General features: G+C 43.8%; 4 protein-coding genes and 1 long non-coding RNA gene across 18 annotated transcripts in view; 2 read left to right on the top strand and 3 right to left on the bottom strand.

Annotated features, from left to right (window-relative positions):
- Window positions 1-1,824, bottom strand: part of ppfia2 (PTPRF interacting protein alpha 2) — a 41,262-nt gene extending 39,438 nt beyond the window's left edge. For all 7 annotated transcript variants that reach the window (XR_015084777.1, XR_015084778.1, XM_086022551.1 and 4 more), the window contains exon 1: window positions 1,690-1,824. The gene's annotated coding sequence lies outside the window, so the exon portion shown is untranslated. The remainder of the gene's footprint in view (window positions 1-1,689) is intronic.
- LOC147126834 (uncharacterized) lies at window positions 1,802-6,648 on the bottom strand. Of its 3 annotated transcripts, none has more exons than XR_015084780.1 (4): window positions 5,845-6,648; window positions 5,608-5,670; window positions 2,658-2,745; window positions 1,802-2,003 (listed from the first exon to the last, which is right to left on the bottom strand). It is a non-coding gene; the product is annotated as an uncharacterized LOC147126834 (long non-coding RNA). The 3 variants fall into 3 exon arrangements; XR_015084781.1 differs by adding an exon at window positions 4,279-4,622 and having other exon boundaries at window positions 1,947-2,003; window positions 5,608-6,648; XR_015084779.1 differs by having other exon boundaries at window positions 5,608-6,648.
- On the top strand, window positions 5,847-10,714 carry LOC147126833 (cystine/glutamate transporter). Its single transcript, XM_086022564.1, has 12 exons — window positions 5,847-6,444; window positions 6,669-6,795; window positions 6,946-7,061; window positions 7,400-7,525; window positions 7,590-7,689; window positions 7,763-7,807; window positions 7,878-8,001; window positions 8,075-8,178; window positions 9,292-9,388; window positions 9,461-9,610; window positions 9,696-9,873; window positions 10,511-10,714. The coding sequence occupies exons 1-12, from the start codon at window positions 6,243-6,245 to the stop codon at window positions 10,573-10,575; spliced, it is 1,434 nt and encodes a 477-aa protein (XP_085878690.1). The 5' UTR covers window positions 5,847-6,242; the 3' UTR covers window positions 10,576-10,714.
- foxm1 (forkhead box M1) lies at window positions 10,713-16,286 on the bottom strand. Of its 6 annotated transcripts, XM_086022563.1 has the most exons (10): window positions 15,984-16,278; window positions 15,299-15,424; window positions 14,980-15,205; window positions 14,548-14,741; window positions 13,240-13,425; window positions 13,005-13,133; window positions 12,820-12,879; window positions 12,137-12,179; window positions 11,873-12,057; window positions 10,713-11,776 (listed from the first exon to the last, which is right to left on the bottom strand). In XM_086022563.1, exons 2-10 carry the CDS (start codon window positions 15,386-15,388, stop codon window positions 11,141-11,143), a joined length of 1,749 nt encoding a protein of 582 aa, XP_085878689.1. In that variant the 5' UTR covers window positions 15,389-15,424; window positions 15,984-16,278; the 3' UTR covers window positions 10,713-11,140. The 6 variants fall into 6 exon arrangements, with proteins under 6 accessions (XP_085878689.1, XP_085878684.1, XP_085878686.1 ...); XM_086022558.1 differs by having other exon boundaries at window positions 14,980-15,424; window positions 16,173-16,286; XM_086022560.1 differs by having other exon boundaries at window positions 11,873-12,051; window positions 14,980-15,424; window positions 15,984-16,279.
- rhno1 (RAD9-HUS1-RAD1 interacting nuclear orphan 1) lies at window positions 16,279-18,190 on the top strand. The gene is made up of 3 exons (XM_086022568.1): window positions 16,279-16,635; window positions 16,803-16,984; window positions 17,052-18,190. The coding sequence occupies exons 2-3, from the start codon at window positions 16,826-16,828 to the stop codon at window positions 17,664-17,666; spliced, it is 774 nt and encodes a 257-aa protein (XP_085878694.1). The 5' UTR covers window positions 16,279-16,635; window positions 16,803-16,825; the 3' UTR covers window positions 17,667-18,190.
- Window positions 18,191-18,342: the final 152 nt, after the last annotated feature.

The raw sequence follows: 18,342 nt of genomic DNA, 5'->3' as shown, positions 1-18,342 counted from the left end.
TTTTTCTAATCGTCTGCTGCCTAAACGGGCTGCGTAACACAAACTGTATCAAGGTTTCAACACTAACACGAATTAATAAGAGATAAGCAGTCAATAATACGAATTAAGCAAGAAATGGGCCATTATAAATCCGGTGAGGGATTTTTAATAGTCTGCTGCCTAAATGGGCTGCGTGAGTAAGTTTGACACGTTCTCAAACAAGATGACCAAAATGCCAACGTTAATTAAAGGGCGCCAAAGATCAGCCGGTCCGTCAGTAAACAAAATGAGGGACGCGCGTTGCAAATCGACACGTCGATTTTTGATAGTCCGCTGCCTAAAGGGACATCAAAAATGAAGTGTGCTGAGATCAAAATGCTAACACTAATTCAAGGCTGGCAAACACCAGCCAGTCAATCAGTCAGCAAGCAAAATCAATCGGCCGATTTTTGGTGGGCCCGACGAGTCAACCGCCTAAACAACCGGCACGAGATGGCAGAACATGTAGTGGCACTCGGTAGAGCGCCCCGTGGCACGTGATAATGGGAAGCTCATTAGCGGTGAAATGTTTTGTGTCGTCCTCTCACAGCACGACAACATTGGCCACGCTGATCATGTTTTTTCAAGTGTGTGTGTGTGTGTGTGTGTGTGTGTGTGTTTATGAATGGAGCGGCCCAGATTGCGGCGAGCACTCGCAATGATTCAAAGCCGAGCAGCAGCCTGCCAACAACGCAACCTGTCAAGTCGCTCCAGCCTCATACTAGCAAATTCATTCAATGAATTCATTTTCAAATGAAAGCTCAACCGACGTTAGCATTTCCGGCTATTCTTCAACAAGAATCGGAGTCTGTGCGCGCGTGTGTGTGTGTGTGTGTGGAAACTACATTGCCCACAATCCCTTGCAAGCAACACTGAACGTCAATTGAGGTGGACAGAAAGGCCGGCAATAAAGCTTTGCGTTCTCTTCCTGTACGTATCCCAATATTTTGGGGTGTATTTTAGACTCTGCTTAACTTACACACACACACACACACACACACACACACCAACTGTTAGTGTGTACTTGAGACACACACACACACACACACACACACACGATGTATGCCAATACTTTTGGGTCTGTGTGTGTGTCGCAGATCTACAATTACCAAAAGTGATGAGACAGGAAGTGAAGACAACCACACACACACACACACACACACACGTAGCAATTGGTGGGTCCAATTGTAAGTGTCGCAGTATTTGTGTACACAAAAGTATCAGGGCACACACACACACACACACACACAGTAATTGACGTGTGTTCAGTGTAAAAATGACATTGATGCTGACAGCCCTTGTGTGTGTGTGTGTGTTTAATGCGCGTATGCGCGTTCATTCCTTCAAACGGCCCGACAGTGTGGCGTGCGTGCATATGTGTGTGCGTTGATCGTAAAAATGACGTCTAGTGTATGCGAGCGCACGTGAGTGTGTGCTTCATGCGTGTGTGTGTGTGCGTGTTCATTCATTCAAACAGCCTGACGGTATAGTAGGGGTGTGTGTGTGTGTGGGGGGGGGGGGGGGGTTTGGGGGTGAGAATGCTTGGCTATTGTCTCAAGTGCATTACATCATGCCACCAAAGCACCCCCCCCGTCAATCCCCCCCCCCCCAGCAATGTCAAGCACGCACGCACACAATCACCTTGGCGATGTAGGTCAGGAGCGCGCTTACCTTCTCTCCGTGCGCGTTCACGATGCCGACGCTCGGCTTGTCTGCGGCTTGCGCATGCACCTTCTTCCCGAATCTAAAAAAAATAAATAAATAAAAAAATAATAATGATTAAAAAAAAAAAAAAAAAAAAAAAAAAACTGGTCTCAGTGGTGCGTCCGCGCGGCGTGACGAAGGCGCGGCCGGCACGCTTCCACTGCCGCCGCCGCCACCTTCATCATCGTCATCATCATGGTCACGAACGCCGTGCCCGCGACGACATGTTTCCGGTGTCGCTTCGCGGGGAAGAAGAGCTCGAGGAAGAAGAGGAGGAAGAGCTGGGAGAGACCACAGGGAGATGCGGGTAAGGGGGGGGGGGAGTCTTAAAGTTGCAGCTGTGCTTTTCATCCTCATTAGGGGCGCTGACCAATCAGGAAAGAGAGGACACACAATTAGGAACACCCCCAATGCAGATGCTGCCTAGATGCTCACTTTCGGGGGGGTGGGGGCTTGATCCAGCAATCTGGGCAGGTTTGGAGGGGGGGGGGGGGGGGGGGGGGGGGCTCGCACGGGTGGTCAAAATATTAGGAACAGCACTCGCTATCAACCATTGCAACAATAGAAATAAAGAACCATGTGAAATGGCTTATTTATGTGAATAACACATTGTCAGCTTGTAATTTTATTTGAAAAAAAAAATATTCAAACGGAGTATTCAATTAAAAAAAAAATAGCAAAAATGGTTTAAAATAGCTTATTTTTAATAATGCATTACTGAAAATTAAGTTATCAAAAATGCATTAGTATAATACAAAATAGCAAAACATTTTTAAAATGTGTGTGAAAAACAGTTTATAATAAACATTTTTTGGGGGGGAATATCAAATAAATGTATGAAACAAAATGAATAAAATACAAAATAAGAGTAAACATTGTAATGAACTCATTGGGGAAAAAAAAAAATGCTAAAAATAAAAGTAATGCAGCCTTACTTGTCTTCTGGTTGCCGTGGTAATGCCCATTTGTGCAACATGCGTCTCCTCCCCCTTCTGCTTCTTTAACCAGCAAGTTTCTTCCCACCTAAGGCATACAAATCAATACATGTGATTAGTGACGTGCTTTTAGGTTGTAAATCAAACAGCAGGTGTGATCTCACTGTCCATGGTGCTGAAACATTGTTTGTTTATAATCAGCATCGTTTGAACTACTTCGTCAACATTCCTCTCATTTCATTTTTCAACCCTCGGCTCAAGACAGACGTGTTCGGCGATGGCGGATTTCCAGATGTTGTATAGGGTCGAACTCCTGTTGCATGCAGCCCTGATTGGCCCGAGCAGGGTTCCAGTTGCCAGGCAACCGAGCAGCTGGGGCCCAAAGCCCGTACACGGCCGCTAATGACGATTTTTTTTTTTTTCCATGCGTCGCACGTCCTGCAGCTGCTCTTTTATAGACAGAATTTTTTTTTTTTTTTTTAATACGAATAAATGTTAACACTACAAAATTATTCCCACAAATACAACCAAATATTGAAAAAAATACAATGTTTTTTTAAAATATTTGTTGGCATTTGGGAAAAAAAACAAATAAAACCATTGTTCCATTTTTGCAACAACAAAAATCTAGAAGCTGTTCTCTTCTAAAAACAAAGAAAGGTTAAACGATGTGGTATTGTAACAAAATGTTCACATTTTGGAAAAAGCTACACTCCCAAAAAATAAGTAAAAATTATAAAGATATGGTCTCTTGATAGATAATTTTGTTCCAAGTTAAAAAAAACAAAATAAAACATTTTAAATAAAAAACTGTATTCCAACAAAAACATTTGAAAAAAACAATTTTTGGAGGGGAAAAAAAAAAAAAAAAAAAAAAAAAAAAAATCGAAATACTATATATGGAATTTTTGTATTAAAAAAAAAAGTTTTATTACATTAAAATTATATTTCGGGGTGGAAAAAAATACTAATATTTATATATCATATTTATATATAAAAATTAGGGCTGTCAAAGTAAAAGCATTAACTATGGAGATTAATTTTAATTTTATAACGCATTAAAAAAAATGGACTCAGTTTTATTTACTTCCTACGGCAGCCAAACTTCGAGAGTCACTGTCGCAAAGATGGATTTTTACATCGTTCTACTTTAAAACGTTGCTCGATGTTTCATTAGAGAAATCCAAAATAATTTGAACACTTTGCAAAGCCAAATGAAAATACCACATTAGCTGTGTCTTCGGTGTATCGTTCAACAGTTGTATTTTACAGGAAAATAATCGTATTCAAGGATCAAAGAAAGCTAATACAGCAATCTTTGAATCAAAATATACTTAAAAAAAAAAAATTCAACATTAATTCCAAGATTTTACTCAATATCGGTTCCATGCTTCGTAAAAAATTGTTGTTGAAAAATACGATTAATCGCGATCAATTACGTGAGATTTTGCGATTAATTAGTTAAAAAATTAATCGCTTGACAGCAGTAATAAAAATATATAAACGTTTTACAGTTTGGGGGAAATTACAAAGAAATTTTTCAATTAAAAAGTACAATGAAAAAATGGAAATGGCTCAATTTTAAAAATGATTAAATACACATGTTGTGGCAAGTTCAAACCTCCTCCTCTTCTTCACCCATGTCTCAGCGTCATCAATAATTCAGAGTGGCGAACAGGAAAGGATACGTCGGCCCGCAAATCCCAGCAGACAATTCCTCCCTCCCCTGTTGTGTCCAGAGGACGCGTCTGTGATGTTGGAATGAATGAGTCATCAAATTCATGAATTCTTCATTTGATCCGAAAGACGATGACTCAGCAGGAAGTTCCAAGCCCCTTTGACGGACGTCGGCAGCACCACCGCGCAAGAAGTCGGGTTTGATGGGAACAGTCGGAGATCCTCATGCGGTAACGGGCTCATTATTGGACGATTGGAGGTGAGGTTTGTAGAAGCCCCCCTGAACCCCTCCCCCCAAAGAGATGAAGTCAAACTGTTAAATTGCATGACGAAAAAAAAAATGAAGAAAAATAAAAAGTTCCAAATTTGGGAAATCCTTTTCCCACTTTCTTGGATTTAAAGTACTAAGAAATGTCCTCATTGTCTGAAAAAAATAATTAAAATTGTAATATTCTGTCTTTGGGGAAAAACAGAAAATGTTGGGGGCAAAGACCAAGATGTGCCTAAGACCCCCCCCCCCCCCCCCCCAAAAAAAAAACCCGCAACAAAAACAGCTGCAAAGAAAATTTCGCCTGTTTTTTTGCAGGTTTTGGTGTATATGTTCCAACCTTTTGGAGGGGAAAACATTTTCCCTTACACCCCCCCCCCCACAAAAAATACATATTTTGTTTAAAAAACTGCATTAAAAAAAAAATTAAGACATTTGAAGAGAAGAAATAGCCCAACTTTTTGGAGAAATAAATCCAATGAAATATTCACTTTCAAGGAGCAAAACTACAAAGAAATATTTCCATTTGTGAAAAATCTACAAATATGTGCTCTGTTTTTATTTTTTATTTTTTTAAACAAAAACTGCTCCTTTTTTTCTCCCCAAAAACAGAATGTCTTTTGAAATGATCCAAGGCCATCTTAGTGCTCTTCCACAATGGCGGCATGGAGGGATGGAGAGTTAGGGAGGAGGCGTATCCTAGCAACAAGAAGCGAGCCGAGGGCTTTGGTCACAATGGCGCCATGCAGTCTGGAACTGAGGACCCCCATCCAACGCCCCCCCCCCCCCCCCTTAAATTTTAAACGCAGCAGCTACATTGGCGCCAAAATGGCGGCAGACTGATAAAGACGGGGAATGGACAAAATTATTGAGACGCGGGTTTAGGCTCTGAAACGTGACTGAGCAGGATTTTAGATGGACAAAAGTATTTGGTTGATGGTTTTGCAATTGTCAGTGTGACCAGGCCACTACATGATATTTTATTCAATAAAATAAATTACTTACACTTTTTGAGCAGCTGAGATGCTGCACTCCTGGAGCATGCTACCAAGTTTCGGCCTTTGCAACCTGGAAAAAAGAAAAAAAAAAAAAAAGAGTTGGGGATTTGAAGGGAAAAAGGAATTCTGATTCCATTTTGCTGCAGGAATTCAAATCAAATCAACGCGAGCTTGCGCTGCCCTCTTGTGGAGGAAAAACAAAAGTGAAGCAGAAAAACAGCAAGGGGTCAAAACTTTGCAGTACTTTTGCCTGTTTCAACCCCACCCCGCAACTACGAGGCACACTTTACAGCCCGAATGCCTCGTTTTCACGCTTTTACGAAGGATTCGCCGCAAGGAACAACTTGACAGTGGAATGCAAGGCCGCACGCGGGGGCTGCCAGCGGGGTTCTCGCCAGACGCGTTGTTGTTCCCCCAGTTTGTGCAGCTGCCTCCCCTCCACCTCCTCCTGCCTTTTCTGTGTCACACACAAAAGCAAAACAGAGCGCCCCAGCATCCAAACGGCCGCTTAGTCCCCGAGGCCCGACGGAAAGCTTTGGCTTTGTTCCCCCATCGGAAGTTTGGGGGCACAGAGGATCGGGGGGGGATTGCGAGAGTTTGGCGCTCTTGGCTTCATTCCTTGACAGCGTCGAAATCGCCGGCATGAGGCAGAAGGAGGGCGAGGCGGTGCGCGAGGCGGTGCGCCTGAGGCGGGAGATCGGCCTGGTGCCCGCCGCGTCCTTGATCATCGGCACGGTGGTGGGCAGCGGCATCTTCATCGCCCCCAAGGGGGTTCTGATGAACAGCGGCAGCGTGGGCCTCTCGCTGGTGGTGTGGGCGCTGTGTGGCGCGCTCTCCTTGTTCGGTAGGGACGCCCCGGCAAACTCGATAACCCGCCGCTTTCTGATGGATTTTAGCCGGCCGAAATGATTGAATCCATTCACCGTTGAACAAGAAAACCTTCCGCTTATTTGGGGGGTTTCGACGGCAGCCTGTTGAGGCGGCCAATGATTAACGACGGGGCCAGTTTGTCACGGTTGTACCGACGCGGCTGCTAAGAATGTAACGCGGTGACGTGTGTGCCGTTAGGAGCGCTGTGCTACGCTGAACTCGGCACCACTTTCACCAAATCGGGGGGCCACTACACTTATCTACTGGAGACCCTGGGCCCTCTTCCTGCCTTTTTACGCCTTTGGGTGGAGTTCCTCTTCATCAGGCGAGTCTTTTTTTTTTTTTTTTTCCCCCGGAATCATTCCATACTCCCTGCAGAGTGGTTTGTTTAATTTGTGACCTACATAACCCATCCATCCGTCTACTATAATTAAAAAAAAAAAAACTATGATGTAGTGTATTTGTTTTTTGCCAGGCCGGCCGTGGCCTCCTACGTGTCGCTAGCGTTCGGCCGCTACGTGGTCGAGCCCTTCTTTGCCCCCTGCGAAGCCCCCATGCCGCTCATCCGACTGGTCAGCCTGCTGGGAGTGAGTAAGTGCCCTCACTTTCCTCCTTGTCCTACCCACAAGGCACTGCTGCTCAGTAGGGATGTAACGATTAATCCAAAAGCGGTTGAAAATCGATTCGCCCCGATTAATCGAAAATCGAGTTGATTAAATTCATCCAGGAAATGATGTCTTGGAACGTTTTTTTCATTCCAGATGCATAGCACATTTTTGAATGCGTTGATCAAATAATGCTTTTGCGCCTTTTTTTGAAAAATCGAATAAAAAAAAAAAATCGGGAACTGAAAATCGAACCGGAGCTTGAGCGAATCGTTACATCGCTACTGCTCAGCCTATTCCGCTCGCCACTTTTTTGGGCCGCAGCCTTTGTGGTGGCCGTCAACTGCTGGAGCGTCACCATGGCCTCTCGCACCCAAGTCACTTTGACCTTCATCAAGACCTTCACCTTGGTGCTCATCATCGTGCCCGGCGTCATGGCGCTGGCCAAAGGTGAGCCGCGGAGAGAAAACTAGGCTCGGAGCAAGACTTTGAAACGCGGCCTTGATCTTCTCAGGGAAGACGGACAACTTCCAGAAAGGCTTCGAGCTGGAGGCGCTGACGCTGGACAAGCTGCCGCTAGCCTTTTACAACGGCCTGTACGCATACGGAGGATGGTGGGTGTGCACACTTAAACAAACGCCCGGCCTGACGTCAGGACGATACTCAGAGCTGACGTCTTTCTCGTAGGTTTTATCTCAACATGGTGACGGAGGAAATCATCAACCCAAACAGGTATTCCGCCACTTTTTTTTTTTTTTTTTCTTTTTTTTGACCGTGGCAAACTGTTGCAATGCGGTTTTAGGACCATCCCGCTGGCTATCATATGCTCCATGGTATCGGTGACGGTGCTCTACGTGCTGGTCAACGTGTCCTACTACACGGTGATGACGCCCGGCGAGTTGCTGCTGTCCGAAGCCGTGGCTGTGGTCAGTAACGAGCGCCGCCAAGGATAAAGGCTGACATTGAAAGGATCACTCTCGGAGTTTCCCCCCACCGCAGACATTCGCCAACCGCGCGCTCCAGGGTGTGTCGACCGTCATTCCCCTCCTGGTGGCGCTGTCCTGCCTGGGAGCCCTAAACGGGGGATTTTTTACCTCACCCAGGTGGGCCCTTCTTCCTGTTTCTACTAAAAACGCAGGAAAAGGTGGGCAAATTTTTTTTAGCAGGGGGGGAAGAATACATTCCAATTTAGTGCTTCCCAACCACTGAACCAAAAGATCCAATTTGACATATTTGGTTGAAATATGATTTATTCACTACGAATAATGTAGAGATAGACCGATATGTTTTTTTCAGGGCCAATATCGATACCGATTATTATTTGTCATGGCAGCCGATAACCGATATTTGGAGAAAATATTTTTTCGTAAAAGAAAAGAAAATATTGGCATCAAAATCTTTAAAAAAAAAATAAATAAAAATTCTTAATTTTGTTGAAACGTCTTTAAGGATGTTTTTTTTTCAAACAATTTTTCAGATTTGCATAATGTAGATTTTTTTGGGGTATTACTATACATTTTTGACTGTATATAATTATATTTATATGTATACTATATATATATATATATATATATATATATATATATAATATATATAAATAATATATATATATATATAAATAATATATATATATATATAAATAATATATATATATAATATATATGTATATATATATAAATAATATATATGTATATATATATAAATTATATATATATATAATATATATAAATTATATATATATAGTATATATAAATAACATATATAATATATATACATCTTTATCTTTGTTACCAAATTGAAACAAAAAGTTCAGGGAGCACCCAGGGTCGTCAGCATGTCTTAAAAAGTGAAATGAATGAAAACACTTGGAAAAAAAATTGCTCCATATAATTTTCGACAATAAATGAAGTTCTCCATAATCTCAAAATGACAGAAAATTAAACTTTCACATATCTTTGTTTTAATTCCAACACAGTTTTAAATTGATTTATCGGCCATCAGATGTTTTAAAAAGGCCGATATTCATCAAAATGCACAATATCGGCGCCGATAATCGGCTAATCTAAACGGCGACATTTTTGTTTGGTGGTGTGGCGCGACAAAGGTCAGCAGAGAGGTCGAATTAACCATTCAGAGAAAAAAAAAAGTCAAAATGAACATAGCAAATATGACAGGACTTTTTTCTTACCCATGCCAAATTGTTGCTTGTGTGTCAGGATGCTGTTTGTGGGGGCCAGAGAGGGTCACTGGCCCCCCATCTTCTCCATGATTCACATCCGCAGACACACGCCGCTGCCTGCAGTCTTGCTTCTGGTAAAAGTTTGGAAATGGTTCGAAAGTCGGGGCAAGCGGCAGGATGTGACGTGTGCTTAAAACCGCCTCCAGTACCCGTTGGTGGTGCTGATGCTGATCACCGAGGAGATCCAACACCTGCTCAGCTTGGCCTCCTTCGCTCGCTGGTTCTTCATCGCCTTGGCGACGCTGGGGATGCTCGTGCACCGCTACCGCTTCCCGCAGCTCCCTCGGCCTTTCAAGGTGAGCTTTTCATCTCTTAAGCGCCGGGAAATCGCAACTCGACTCGGTTTCGTCTGCAACGGCAACTCACCGACGGCGTCGGCAGGTCCCCCTGGTCATCGCCGCCACCTTCACCGCCGTTTGCTTCTTCATCGTGGGCCTGTCGCTGTACTCGGACCCCTGGAACACCGGACGCAGCTGCGCCCTGACGCTGACCGGCGTCCCCGTGTACTACGCGGCCGTGCACCGCTCCCGACTGCCGCCCAGGTGGAGACGCGTGTTCAGTGAGTCTCAGCGCACACCTGACATTGATGAGGAAAATCTGTTACCAACTGGCACAAAAAAAAAAAAAAAAACACCATGTGAAGACTTTTTCTCCTTATACTTTAAAACGAGCCCCAAAAACTCACATTGAGAGGAAACCTTTGTTCTCAGCCATCTGCAAATGTGAGACTCGTAAAAGTTAGCAATCGGTAAGCATGAAAATCTGGGATATAGAATGGAAAAAAAAAAAATACTTTAAAAAGGTACAAATGTCATACAATACATTTACAGTATCGGAGGGAAAAACAAAACAAAAAAAGTCAGTTAAACAGGAATGTTAGCAACCCACACAAAGAGAGTTTAGTAAATTAATTATTGTAAAAAAAAACAGACAAAAGTTAGTAAGACATGTCTGAAAATCGGAAAATCTATATCAGCATTGAAAAAAAAAAAGAACATTACAGAAAGTTAACAAAATACATCCACATTTAAGGTTGCAAAACAAACAACACATGACTTCCATAAACATGACAGAAAAGGTTAGCGCGTCAAACTCGAAAGAAAGCTATAAAATGTATAAATCCCGAAAACACAAAAGGGGACCAAACATTCAACAAAGTTATGGAGCGTTCTATTTCCTGTGACTCTTCTCCTCAGATTACTGCTGCAAGCAGCTCCAGATCCTTCTGGAAGTGGCCCAGCAGGAGGTGAAGACCTACTGAGGACAAAGCAACTTTTTCTCTTTCACCAATCCGCGAAGACAACTTCACCCGCGACCTTTCTGTATTTTACTAGAGGACACACGTCAACTCACTGTCGAATTATTTGTACTGAAATCAACTTAAAAGTAAGTCAAAGCTGTGTTCCAAGGCAGCAACACATTTATTGGACCACTGCAGAATAACAACAAAGATGGCAGGAACTTTTCCATTGTGCTTCTCGGGAGTCACTGCGCGTACTCTTGAACGCTAACACACACCTAATGCTGGTAATTCTAAGTCATGCTTTTTACTACGCTATCCTAAGCAGTTTATTGCTAATCAACCTGCACCTCATTCTAAACCCCAACACGGACTCGGTGGAAGATTCTCTCCACGCAACATAAGACCCTCAAAAATTAAATAAGAAAATGTGCAAAAATCGACGCGCAAAGTTGTCGGAACAAACAAAAAGTGTCAGTGAGGCAGTTCTGTAAAGGAACAACAACAAAAAGTGATTCAAAAACGCCAAAAACCAAAGACTGGAAAAAAAAAAAAAGGGCCACGAGGGAATATGGCAAGCGGGCTACTACTTGAGCTGCGGGATGAGCTCCGACAGGCTGACGTCGGCCAATCCCAGGTCGTGAACGTCGTCCAGGCCGAAGCTGAGGTCCACCAGGATCTTGCTCAGGCTGTCGTTCATGGTGTCCAGCACCAGGCCCTCGGTGAGCGAGCGGTTGGCGGGCGTGGCGTCGGAGAGCGGCGCCCAGTCCTTGAAGGGGGTTCCGCCCATGCTGAAGGTGGTGTAGTCGTGCACGGGCGTTCGGGCGCAGCCGCCGGGCGTGCGGATGGGGCTGAAGTCCAGCACGCTCTGGCCGCCGCTCTCGGCCGGCGGCTTGCTGGGCGTGGACGAGGCCAGGCGCCGGCCCACTTTGATGGGCGTCTTGTAGGAATGGAGGCAGCTCTCGTGGGGGTCCTGCTCGCCGTCCAGGCAGGTGGACGAGGTGGCGATTCCCGAGTCCCCGTCGGAGTTTTGCGAGTAAACCAGGAGCGGTTCTTCGTGCTGAGTGCGCACCAGGCGCTGCTTCCGTCTGGAGCCGCCGGTTTGCTGTTTCCGGGCGAGCGCTTTGGGGCTCCTGCGCTGGGCGGGTGCGCGCACCCGCTCCTCCTTCGGCTCCACTTTCGGCACCTTAGCCGGCGGAGCCTCAGCATTCACGTGCGCCACCTGGTGGTCACACACAGTCGGCGATTCCTTCACTATGCATCACAATTAAAAAAAAAAAAAAAAAAAAACAACAACATTTGAGAGCTGATGTGCCACCTTTGGAGCGTTTCTGCGCCTGACAGCTTTGCAGGGGCTGCTGGCCGTGTGGCGAGCGGGAGTGGGAGCGGGAGGGCCGACCGAGGACGACAAAGGCAGACAGACGGAGGCGCTGAAGGGGAGCTGGATGGGGACCAGGTAGGAGGGCGTTTGGGGGAGAAGAGGTTTCATCCGCTTTGCTGAACCTCACAAGGAAAAAACAAGAATGAAGTCAACTCACTTTTTATCTTTTTTCGAAAAATAATGTTTGCAAACCAAACTCACGGGAGACAGTTGGTGCTTTCTTGGCAACAGGAAGCGTTTGCTGCTATTTAAAAAAAAAAAAAAAGACAAAAACGCACAGCAGACAAGAATTAGATTAGTAGGACAACAGAGCTCAAACTGAACAGGGCAACTGATCCATTTTATTTATTTTCTCAACAACGCTGAACATTGCCGAAGACCCAACAGGGGCCATGTCATGATTAGTTTCATGATTGTGCTCTTCGGAAATGCCTTCTAGTTTAATTTGAATACCGTTAAAAATTTTAAATAAATTCCTAATCAGTGATTTCCGAAAAAAATATATTATAAAACTAAAAACACAAATTACTGTGCCAGGACATGTAAAGTTATGAGCTACAACTATACAGGTTTTGACAAAAGGGACATTGTTTCAAGGGAAATCATTTCTTTTCACATTAACTGGAAAGAAAAATATTTCATTTCTATTATTTCTTTAGAAGTTGATGCCAAAACTTGTTTGGTGTCAGGAGAAATAATGTGAATCCCAGAAAAGGGGGAAAAAATAAAAAGCAAAACAGGCATTTTCTAAAAAGAAGGATGCAGGCCAATATGTTAGAATTGGAAATTGGGATGTTTATGCAAAAACAACTAAAATAAATCAAGACATTTTTATTTTAACATAATGCGCGACTTCTGTGAATCCAAACAACTTGAAATCTTACTTTGCAAGGCGATGACGTGGCAGATAGAGCAAAAGGGGCAGCCACGGGGTTACAGCCGGGCTGCGAGAGAAACAGCAATGTTTTGTTTGTTTGTTTGTTTGTTTAAAAAAAAGAAAGAAACAAAGCTCAGACACAGAACCGATAGCGATGCTGTGTAAAGCAGAGCATTCAAACGTGTGTCAGACCGTGTACACCCGATCCAGCGTGAGCCCTCGATTGGCCTCGGGCCGAATGGTCCAAAAGGAAACTTTCCCGTCGGGCGACATCTTTCGGAGGAACATTTTATGCAGGGAGAGGTTATGGCGAACAGAATTCTACAAGAAGAAAAGGGGGAAAAAAATAAAATAATTACGTAAAAATACATAATCCGCAGTAGGCACTGATGTCAGTGACGAGACAGCGGGTTGAGGTCGTCGGCACCTTCCAGCATAGCCTGTTCTCGTCCCTGAAGAAGTCAAAGTGGTGCTGGAGCCAACTGTAGATCTCCTTCAGGGTCATGAGGCCGTTCTTACTGCTGTTGATGGCAAACTGGATCATGGTCATGTAGGAGAAGGGCGGCTTCATGGACGCGGGGTCTTGTGGGTGGCCGATGGTGGCTGCGGTGGTCTGCAGAAGTCAAGGGATGGACAAAGTCGTGTCAGAAGACAGTGCACGCCACCTTTATTCATGTGGAAGAATTTTTATCCATATATGTTAGGGCTGTCAAAGTTAAAGCATTAACTATGGAGATTAATTTAAATTTTATAATGCACTAAAAAAAAAATTAACTCAGTTAACTCAGTTTTATTTACTTCCTGTGGCAGCTTCCGTCTGCTCACTGTGCAGCCAAACTTAGAGGACAGTCACTGTTGCAAAGACGGACTTTTATGTAGTTTTACTTGAGTTGCTCGAAGGCTCATTGGAGAAATGCAAAATATTTTGCACACTCTGCAAAGCCCAATTACCATATTAGTTGAACATTTTTGGTCATTCAACTGTTGTATTTTACAGGAAAGAATCGTATTTGAAGATCAAAGGAAGCATGAGAACAGTTTTTGCATCAAAATATACTTTTTTTTTTTTCACATTAATTCCAAGATTTTACTCAAGTAAATATTGGTTCCAAGCTTCGTAAAAAATTGTAGTTGAAAAATGCGATTAATCGCGTTCAATTATGGAAAATTTTGCAATTAATTAGTTTAAAAAATTTAATCGCTTGACAGCACTAATATATATCTTATGCAAGTTTTTTTTTTTTTTTTTTTTTTTTCCCAGAACCTTTTACCTGTATATTTGTACATATCGAGTTTGCACTGAATAGGGAAGCTCTCCAATCTCATACACGAAGTATAATGACAATAAAGGCCATTCTGATTCTGGAACGATTTTTCAAATCCCCCCGCCCTCTTTTTACATTATTCTACATTTTCCAAGTAAAACAATATCTGAAATTAATGCAGAAATTCTTATTCATACCCAATACTTTCACATTTCTCAACTCAATTCAAACTATTCCAGCTTCAAATTATTCATCTCATTTGCCTTCTACTCTCAAGTTAATATTGTGCTATATGCCATTATTTGAGCAATTCTCATTCTAAGTGGTATGGGCAAGATGTAAAATCCTCAACGACATAGCCTTCGAATGCAAATTCTACAGAAGTTGCATTCTCTCGTGAACACCCCATGGACCTTCCTCGCGAACCAAAACATACAGCTGTTAACTTGGAAAAGAACGCTCAAAATAACCTTGGGTAGTGAGCCACTTGCTGCTCCAGGCACAGAATGCAGCAGGCAAGGTCTTCCTTCCAACACGGAGGCCGCAGTCTGGTTCTCCTTATTGGACATGTCTTCGCCAAGTCCTGGCTGCAAAGCATCGCACCTTTCCAACCACTGCATGTTGGTGAGGCTGTCATCAAAATGGCCGTCATCTTCCTTTTTCACTGCAACACAATGCAGAATGGACGTTAGCATAACACATGCCTCTAAAGTTCAAGAGAATAATTCATATGGATTATATAGACAAACAAGCAGGCGCCCATGGCGCCCTATGTATCATAAATGTTGCAGAAAAATATTTTGAGGCACTTTTCCAGCTGTCTTATGTCACTGCATGGAATAAAAACACTTTTTTTTTTTTTTATAAACGGTCAATTTGTTGTGCAATTGCAAAATTCCTACATTGTTTAACTTCAGTGAATGCAGCACTCTGAGACACTTGCTGTCCAACCGTACTCCCCATAGAGAGGTGGTCCTTGTCCGTCTTGCCCAGCGAGGCCGAGTCCAAGCTGCCGCTCTCACCCAGGAGGATAAACTTGTTGGGCCCCTGGGTGCCGTGCTCCTTGCCCTTGAGTGTCAGCGCCTCAATGACATTGCGCAGCTCGGCCGTCTTGGGAATGACCACCACCTGCGTGCCAGGGAATAAGGGGTGATCCAGTACGCGTACGTTGTCCGGGAATTGCTGAGAGGCGGATGAGTGCCTCTGATTTTCTTGGGGCACCGATACATCCTGACTCGCGGGCGGGCCGCTCTGCTGAAAAGGCAGCTTGCGTCTTTTGAGGATCAGGGGTCTTCTTGGGCTCCGTCTCATGGTCAACCAGTTGCACAAAAATGTCCCACAGATATGCTGGGAAAAGACAAACAATTAACAACCAGTTCACATATTCCACCATACACTTAACCTTGGGGTGAATTGTCAATGTGCTATGGGTCCATATTTGCTTTGCATAGTTACATACACTTATTATGTTTTCTTAAATCTGTATTTTAATGTAATTAGACTATCGAAAGGTCACGTTTTGTGCGTCTTTAGTATTTTTACGCTGAGTCGCTTTATCATACTTGAAGCTTCATTCCTGAAGCATATTTAGGTCATATTTTATTAAATACGCCGTCATTTGTGCCCCTTGACTGTACTGTGTATTCCAATTCTGTTACGTACTTTGGTGCTAATGCTAGTCACAAGCTACGAGCTAAGTGACGTTTGAACTTTTGCTAACACATTAGCTAATTATACATAGTTATTTTACATAAGCAGAAATCATATAACTATATATTCAACCATGAACGAGAAAAACACAGTTCTGTCCATTGTTAGTTAGACGGTTTACTGTGATTTGAAGAGATAAGCTAGGCTAGGCTAACTATGCAATATAGTTGCAAGCAACGGCTCACCGGGGCCTCACCTTCACATTACGGCGACGGCGGCGTTTCCTGGGTGAACTCCTGCTTGTCGCCGAATTGTGGAATTTGTTGTAATAAAGTAATTAAAATAAACGCGCTTTACAGTTTTTGACGCGAAGCCTACTTCTTTTTAACAATAAACGTATTTTGAATTTTGGCGCTGCTGGTGCTGCAGTGGAGTCTGTCGTCACCTGATTTGACAACACCCAATGATGGCGAGTTGTGGTAGGTGTTGGCCAATCGGATGTGAAACTGGAGTTAATCAGGAAGTGTCACAAACTGCAGTCGAACCAAAAAGCAGACGAAATACAATACACTAAAGTAACTTATGAATATACGTCTTGTGTATCAAACAAAATATCATATTTAAGCGATAACTTTAAGGAAAAGAACGGGGGTTGTTTTCCTTCTTTAAATAAACGTATTTTTTAATTTTGGCGCTGCTCGAGCACCTCGCCGTGATCATGTGGTTTGACAACCAACCAATAGTAGGCGCTCATGGAAAGGCGCTGGCCAATCGAATGTTGAAACACGACGCAACAGGAAGTACATCGGATGAAAACTACGGCGAAGAGAAAAATACTACAAAAACTGCTAAATATACTTTATAAATATACAGTTTTCACGATGAAGCAAAAGAAGATTATGTTTAAGGTGAGTAAACTTTGAGATTGGTGTTAAATACAACAGGGAGCATGTTATTCGAGGAAGCGTGTCGTTGATGTAGAACGTGGCGTACCTCTGTAACTGTAAACAAAGCGATGCTTAAGTGCAATTTGAAGTGAATTTTCACTCAAATTAAGACACTTGATGTCCTCCAGGTCTTCGGACATGTTGTCTTTTAATGCCTCGAAAAAGATCCAAGACTGCGAAGCCTCCGTTGCTGTTCGCCGAGCAGCCTGTGTGCGGCGCTAGACTCCCATCCAGCCCTGAAGTCCGGGCTGCCTTGCGTCCCAAAGAGTTCTTTCCTGAGACGCAAAAACGCAGCAACCTCAGCTCCTGGGTAACTTGACATGCACGCATACATTTTGTAGCATATAGTTAACATGTTGTTGTTGTTTTTTTTAAAGGTAAACCCACAGTTTGACACGTCACTGGAGGCCGCAGCACCCACGGCGAGACGCGGCCGGCGCAGGAAGTGCATCTTGAGCAAGAGCATCCGGGACACTTGCAGCCAGCTGTCCAAGAAGACCACCGACAAGTTCCCCTCGCTGTCGTTCCAGTCTAACGGATACCCTCAACATCATCAGGCGAAGAGGTTGCACGTGAGCCGTACAGACTCCGGAGGACGTCGGTTGAAAAGTGTTGCATGCCAGCAAGATGCATCAAAAAGGCGAATCCTGGAAAAGCAGGACAATGGTGCCTCATGCTCTTCTTCCTCCAGTCCGCCAATCAAAGAGGGGACCTCCATCTGTGCTCCACCTCATGTGAACTGTCCAGAAGTACAGCAACAAGGTGGTCATGCCTCCTCCTCCGCATCCTTCTCCTCTTCTTCTGCACTTTGGCTCCTCGCCCAGCCATGCACGCCGCCACGCTCTCAGTCGCCCGACGTGCTGGTGCCGGACACACCCGAGCGCTACCACAACCTGAAGGTGACCTGGAGGAGGCGGACTTGGTTGATGACCATGTTGGAGGAGAGAGGACAGCTGGCGGAATGCAACAAGCTCATCACCAGCGAACAGTGATACGTTTACCACTTTTATGTGCGAGACATCCATCCAGATATTTTGTATAGCACTCGTCTTCATGGTCTCAGGTGAACTGGAACCTACCCCAGAGGTGCACCAGCCAATCATAGTGCACACATGGACAACCGAGCATGCACACTCATATTCACAAATATGGACAAAAAAGGGTCGTCGATAAAGCTAACATGCTTGGTTTGGAATATGGGAGAAAGCCACCAGACCTGGACAAACACCACGCTAACATTTAGCAATTGGTTCAGTATTTTCATGGGGGGGGGGTCCCATTTTTTTTTTTGCATCATATCATACAAGGCCTTAAATGTAATTTTAGACCGCTTCCAGCAATTGGCTGCATATGTTCTGCTTCCTGCACCATTGAACTGAGGCAGCACTGATTGCATTCCCTGCATGTATAAAATCATGTCAAATTAATGACTTATTATAAATGTTACAGAAAGATTTTTGAGGTAGATTCCCACACGTATTGTCAACTGTGGAATAAAAAACATTTTGACTATAAACAGTGTACATTTGATGTTTAAACGATGCATTGCAGATCAATGAAAAGGACAACTTGTATTCAAATCACTTACAACCCTTTTATTTGTCTTGCGGCGTCAAAACGTATACTTTGTGACTGAGAAAACAGACACGCGACGAAAACTCGCGCAAA

Source organism: Filicampus tigris, chromosome 22 (assembly GCF_054856515.1).
Source record: "Filicampus tigris isolate MCC_2025a chromosome 22, RoL_Ftig_1.0, whole genome shotgun sequence".
In the NCBI taxonomy this organism is placed as follows: Eukaryota; Metazoa; Chordata; class Actinopteri; order Syngnathiformes; family Syngnathidae; genus Filicampus; species Filicampus tigris.
Note: the sequence above shows the minus strand (reverse complement) of the source record. Positions and strands in the feature narration are given on the sequence as shown.

What these genes read in the sequence shown, in the direction of transcription:
- rhno1 (XM_086022568.1), top strand. Translation starts at nt 16,826, where the DNA reads ATGCCTCGAAAAAGATCCAAGACTGCGAAGCCTCCGTTGCTGTTCGCC. An exon ending in GCAGCAACCTCAGCTCCTGG is followed by an intron (nt 16,985 to 17,051) that starts GTAACTTGACAT and finishes TTTTTTTTAAAG; the next exon opens with GTAAACCCACAGTTTGACAC.
- LOC147126833 (XM_086022564.1), top strand. Translation starts at nt 6,243, where the DNA reads ATGAGGCAGAAGGAGGGCGAGGCGGTGCGCGAGGCGGTGCGCCTGAGG. An exon ending in GTGGAGTTCCTCTTCATCAG is followed by an intron (nt 6,796 to 6,945) that starts GCGAGTCTTTTT and finishes GTTTTTTGCCAG; the next exon opens with GCCGGCCGTGGCCTCCTACG. An exon ending in CAGGTGGAGACGCGTGTTCA is followed by an intron (nt 9,874 to 10,510) that starts GTGAGTCTCAGC and finishes TCTTCTCCTCAG; the next exon opens with ATTACTGCTGCAAGCAGCTC.
- foxm1 (XM_086022558.1), bottom strand. Translation starts at nt 15,388, where the DNA reads ATGAGACGGAGCCCAAGAAGACCCCTGATCCTCAAAAGACGCAAGCTG. An exon ending in ATTCACTGAAGTTAAACAAT is followed by an intron (nt 14,742 to 14,979) that starts GTAGGAATTTTG and finishes ATTGTGTTGCAG; the next exon opens with TGAAAAAGGAAGATGACGGC. An exon ending in GGCGCAGAAACGCTCCAAAG is followed by an intron (nt 11,777 to 11,872) that starts GTGGCACATCAG and finishes TGTGACCACCAG; the next exon opens with GTGGCGCACGTGAATGCTGA.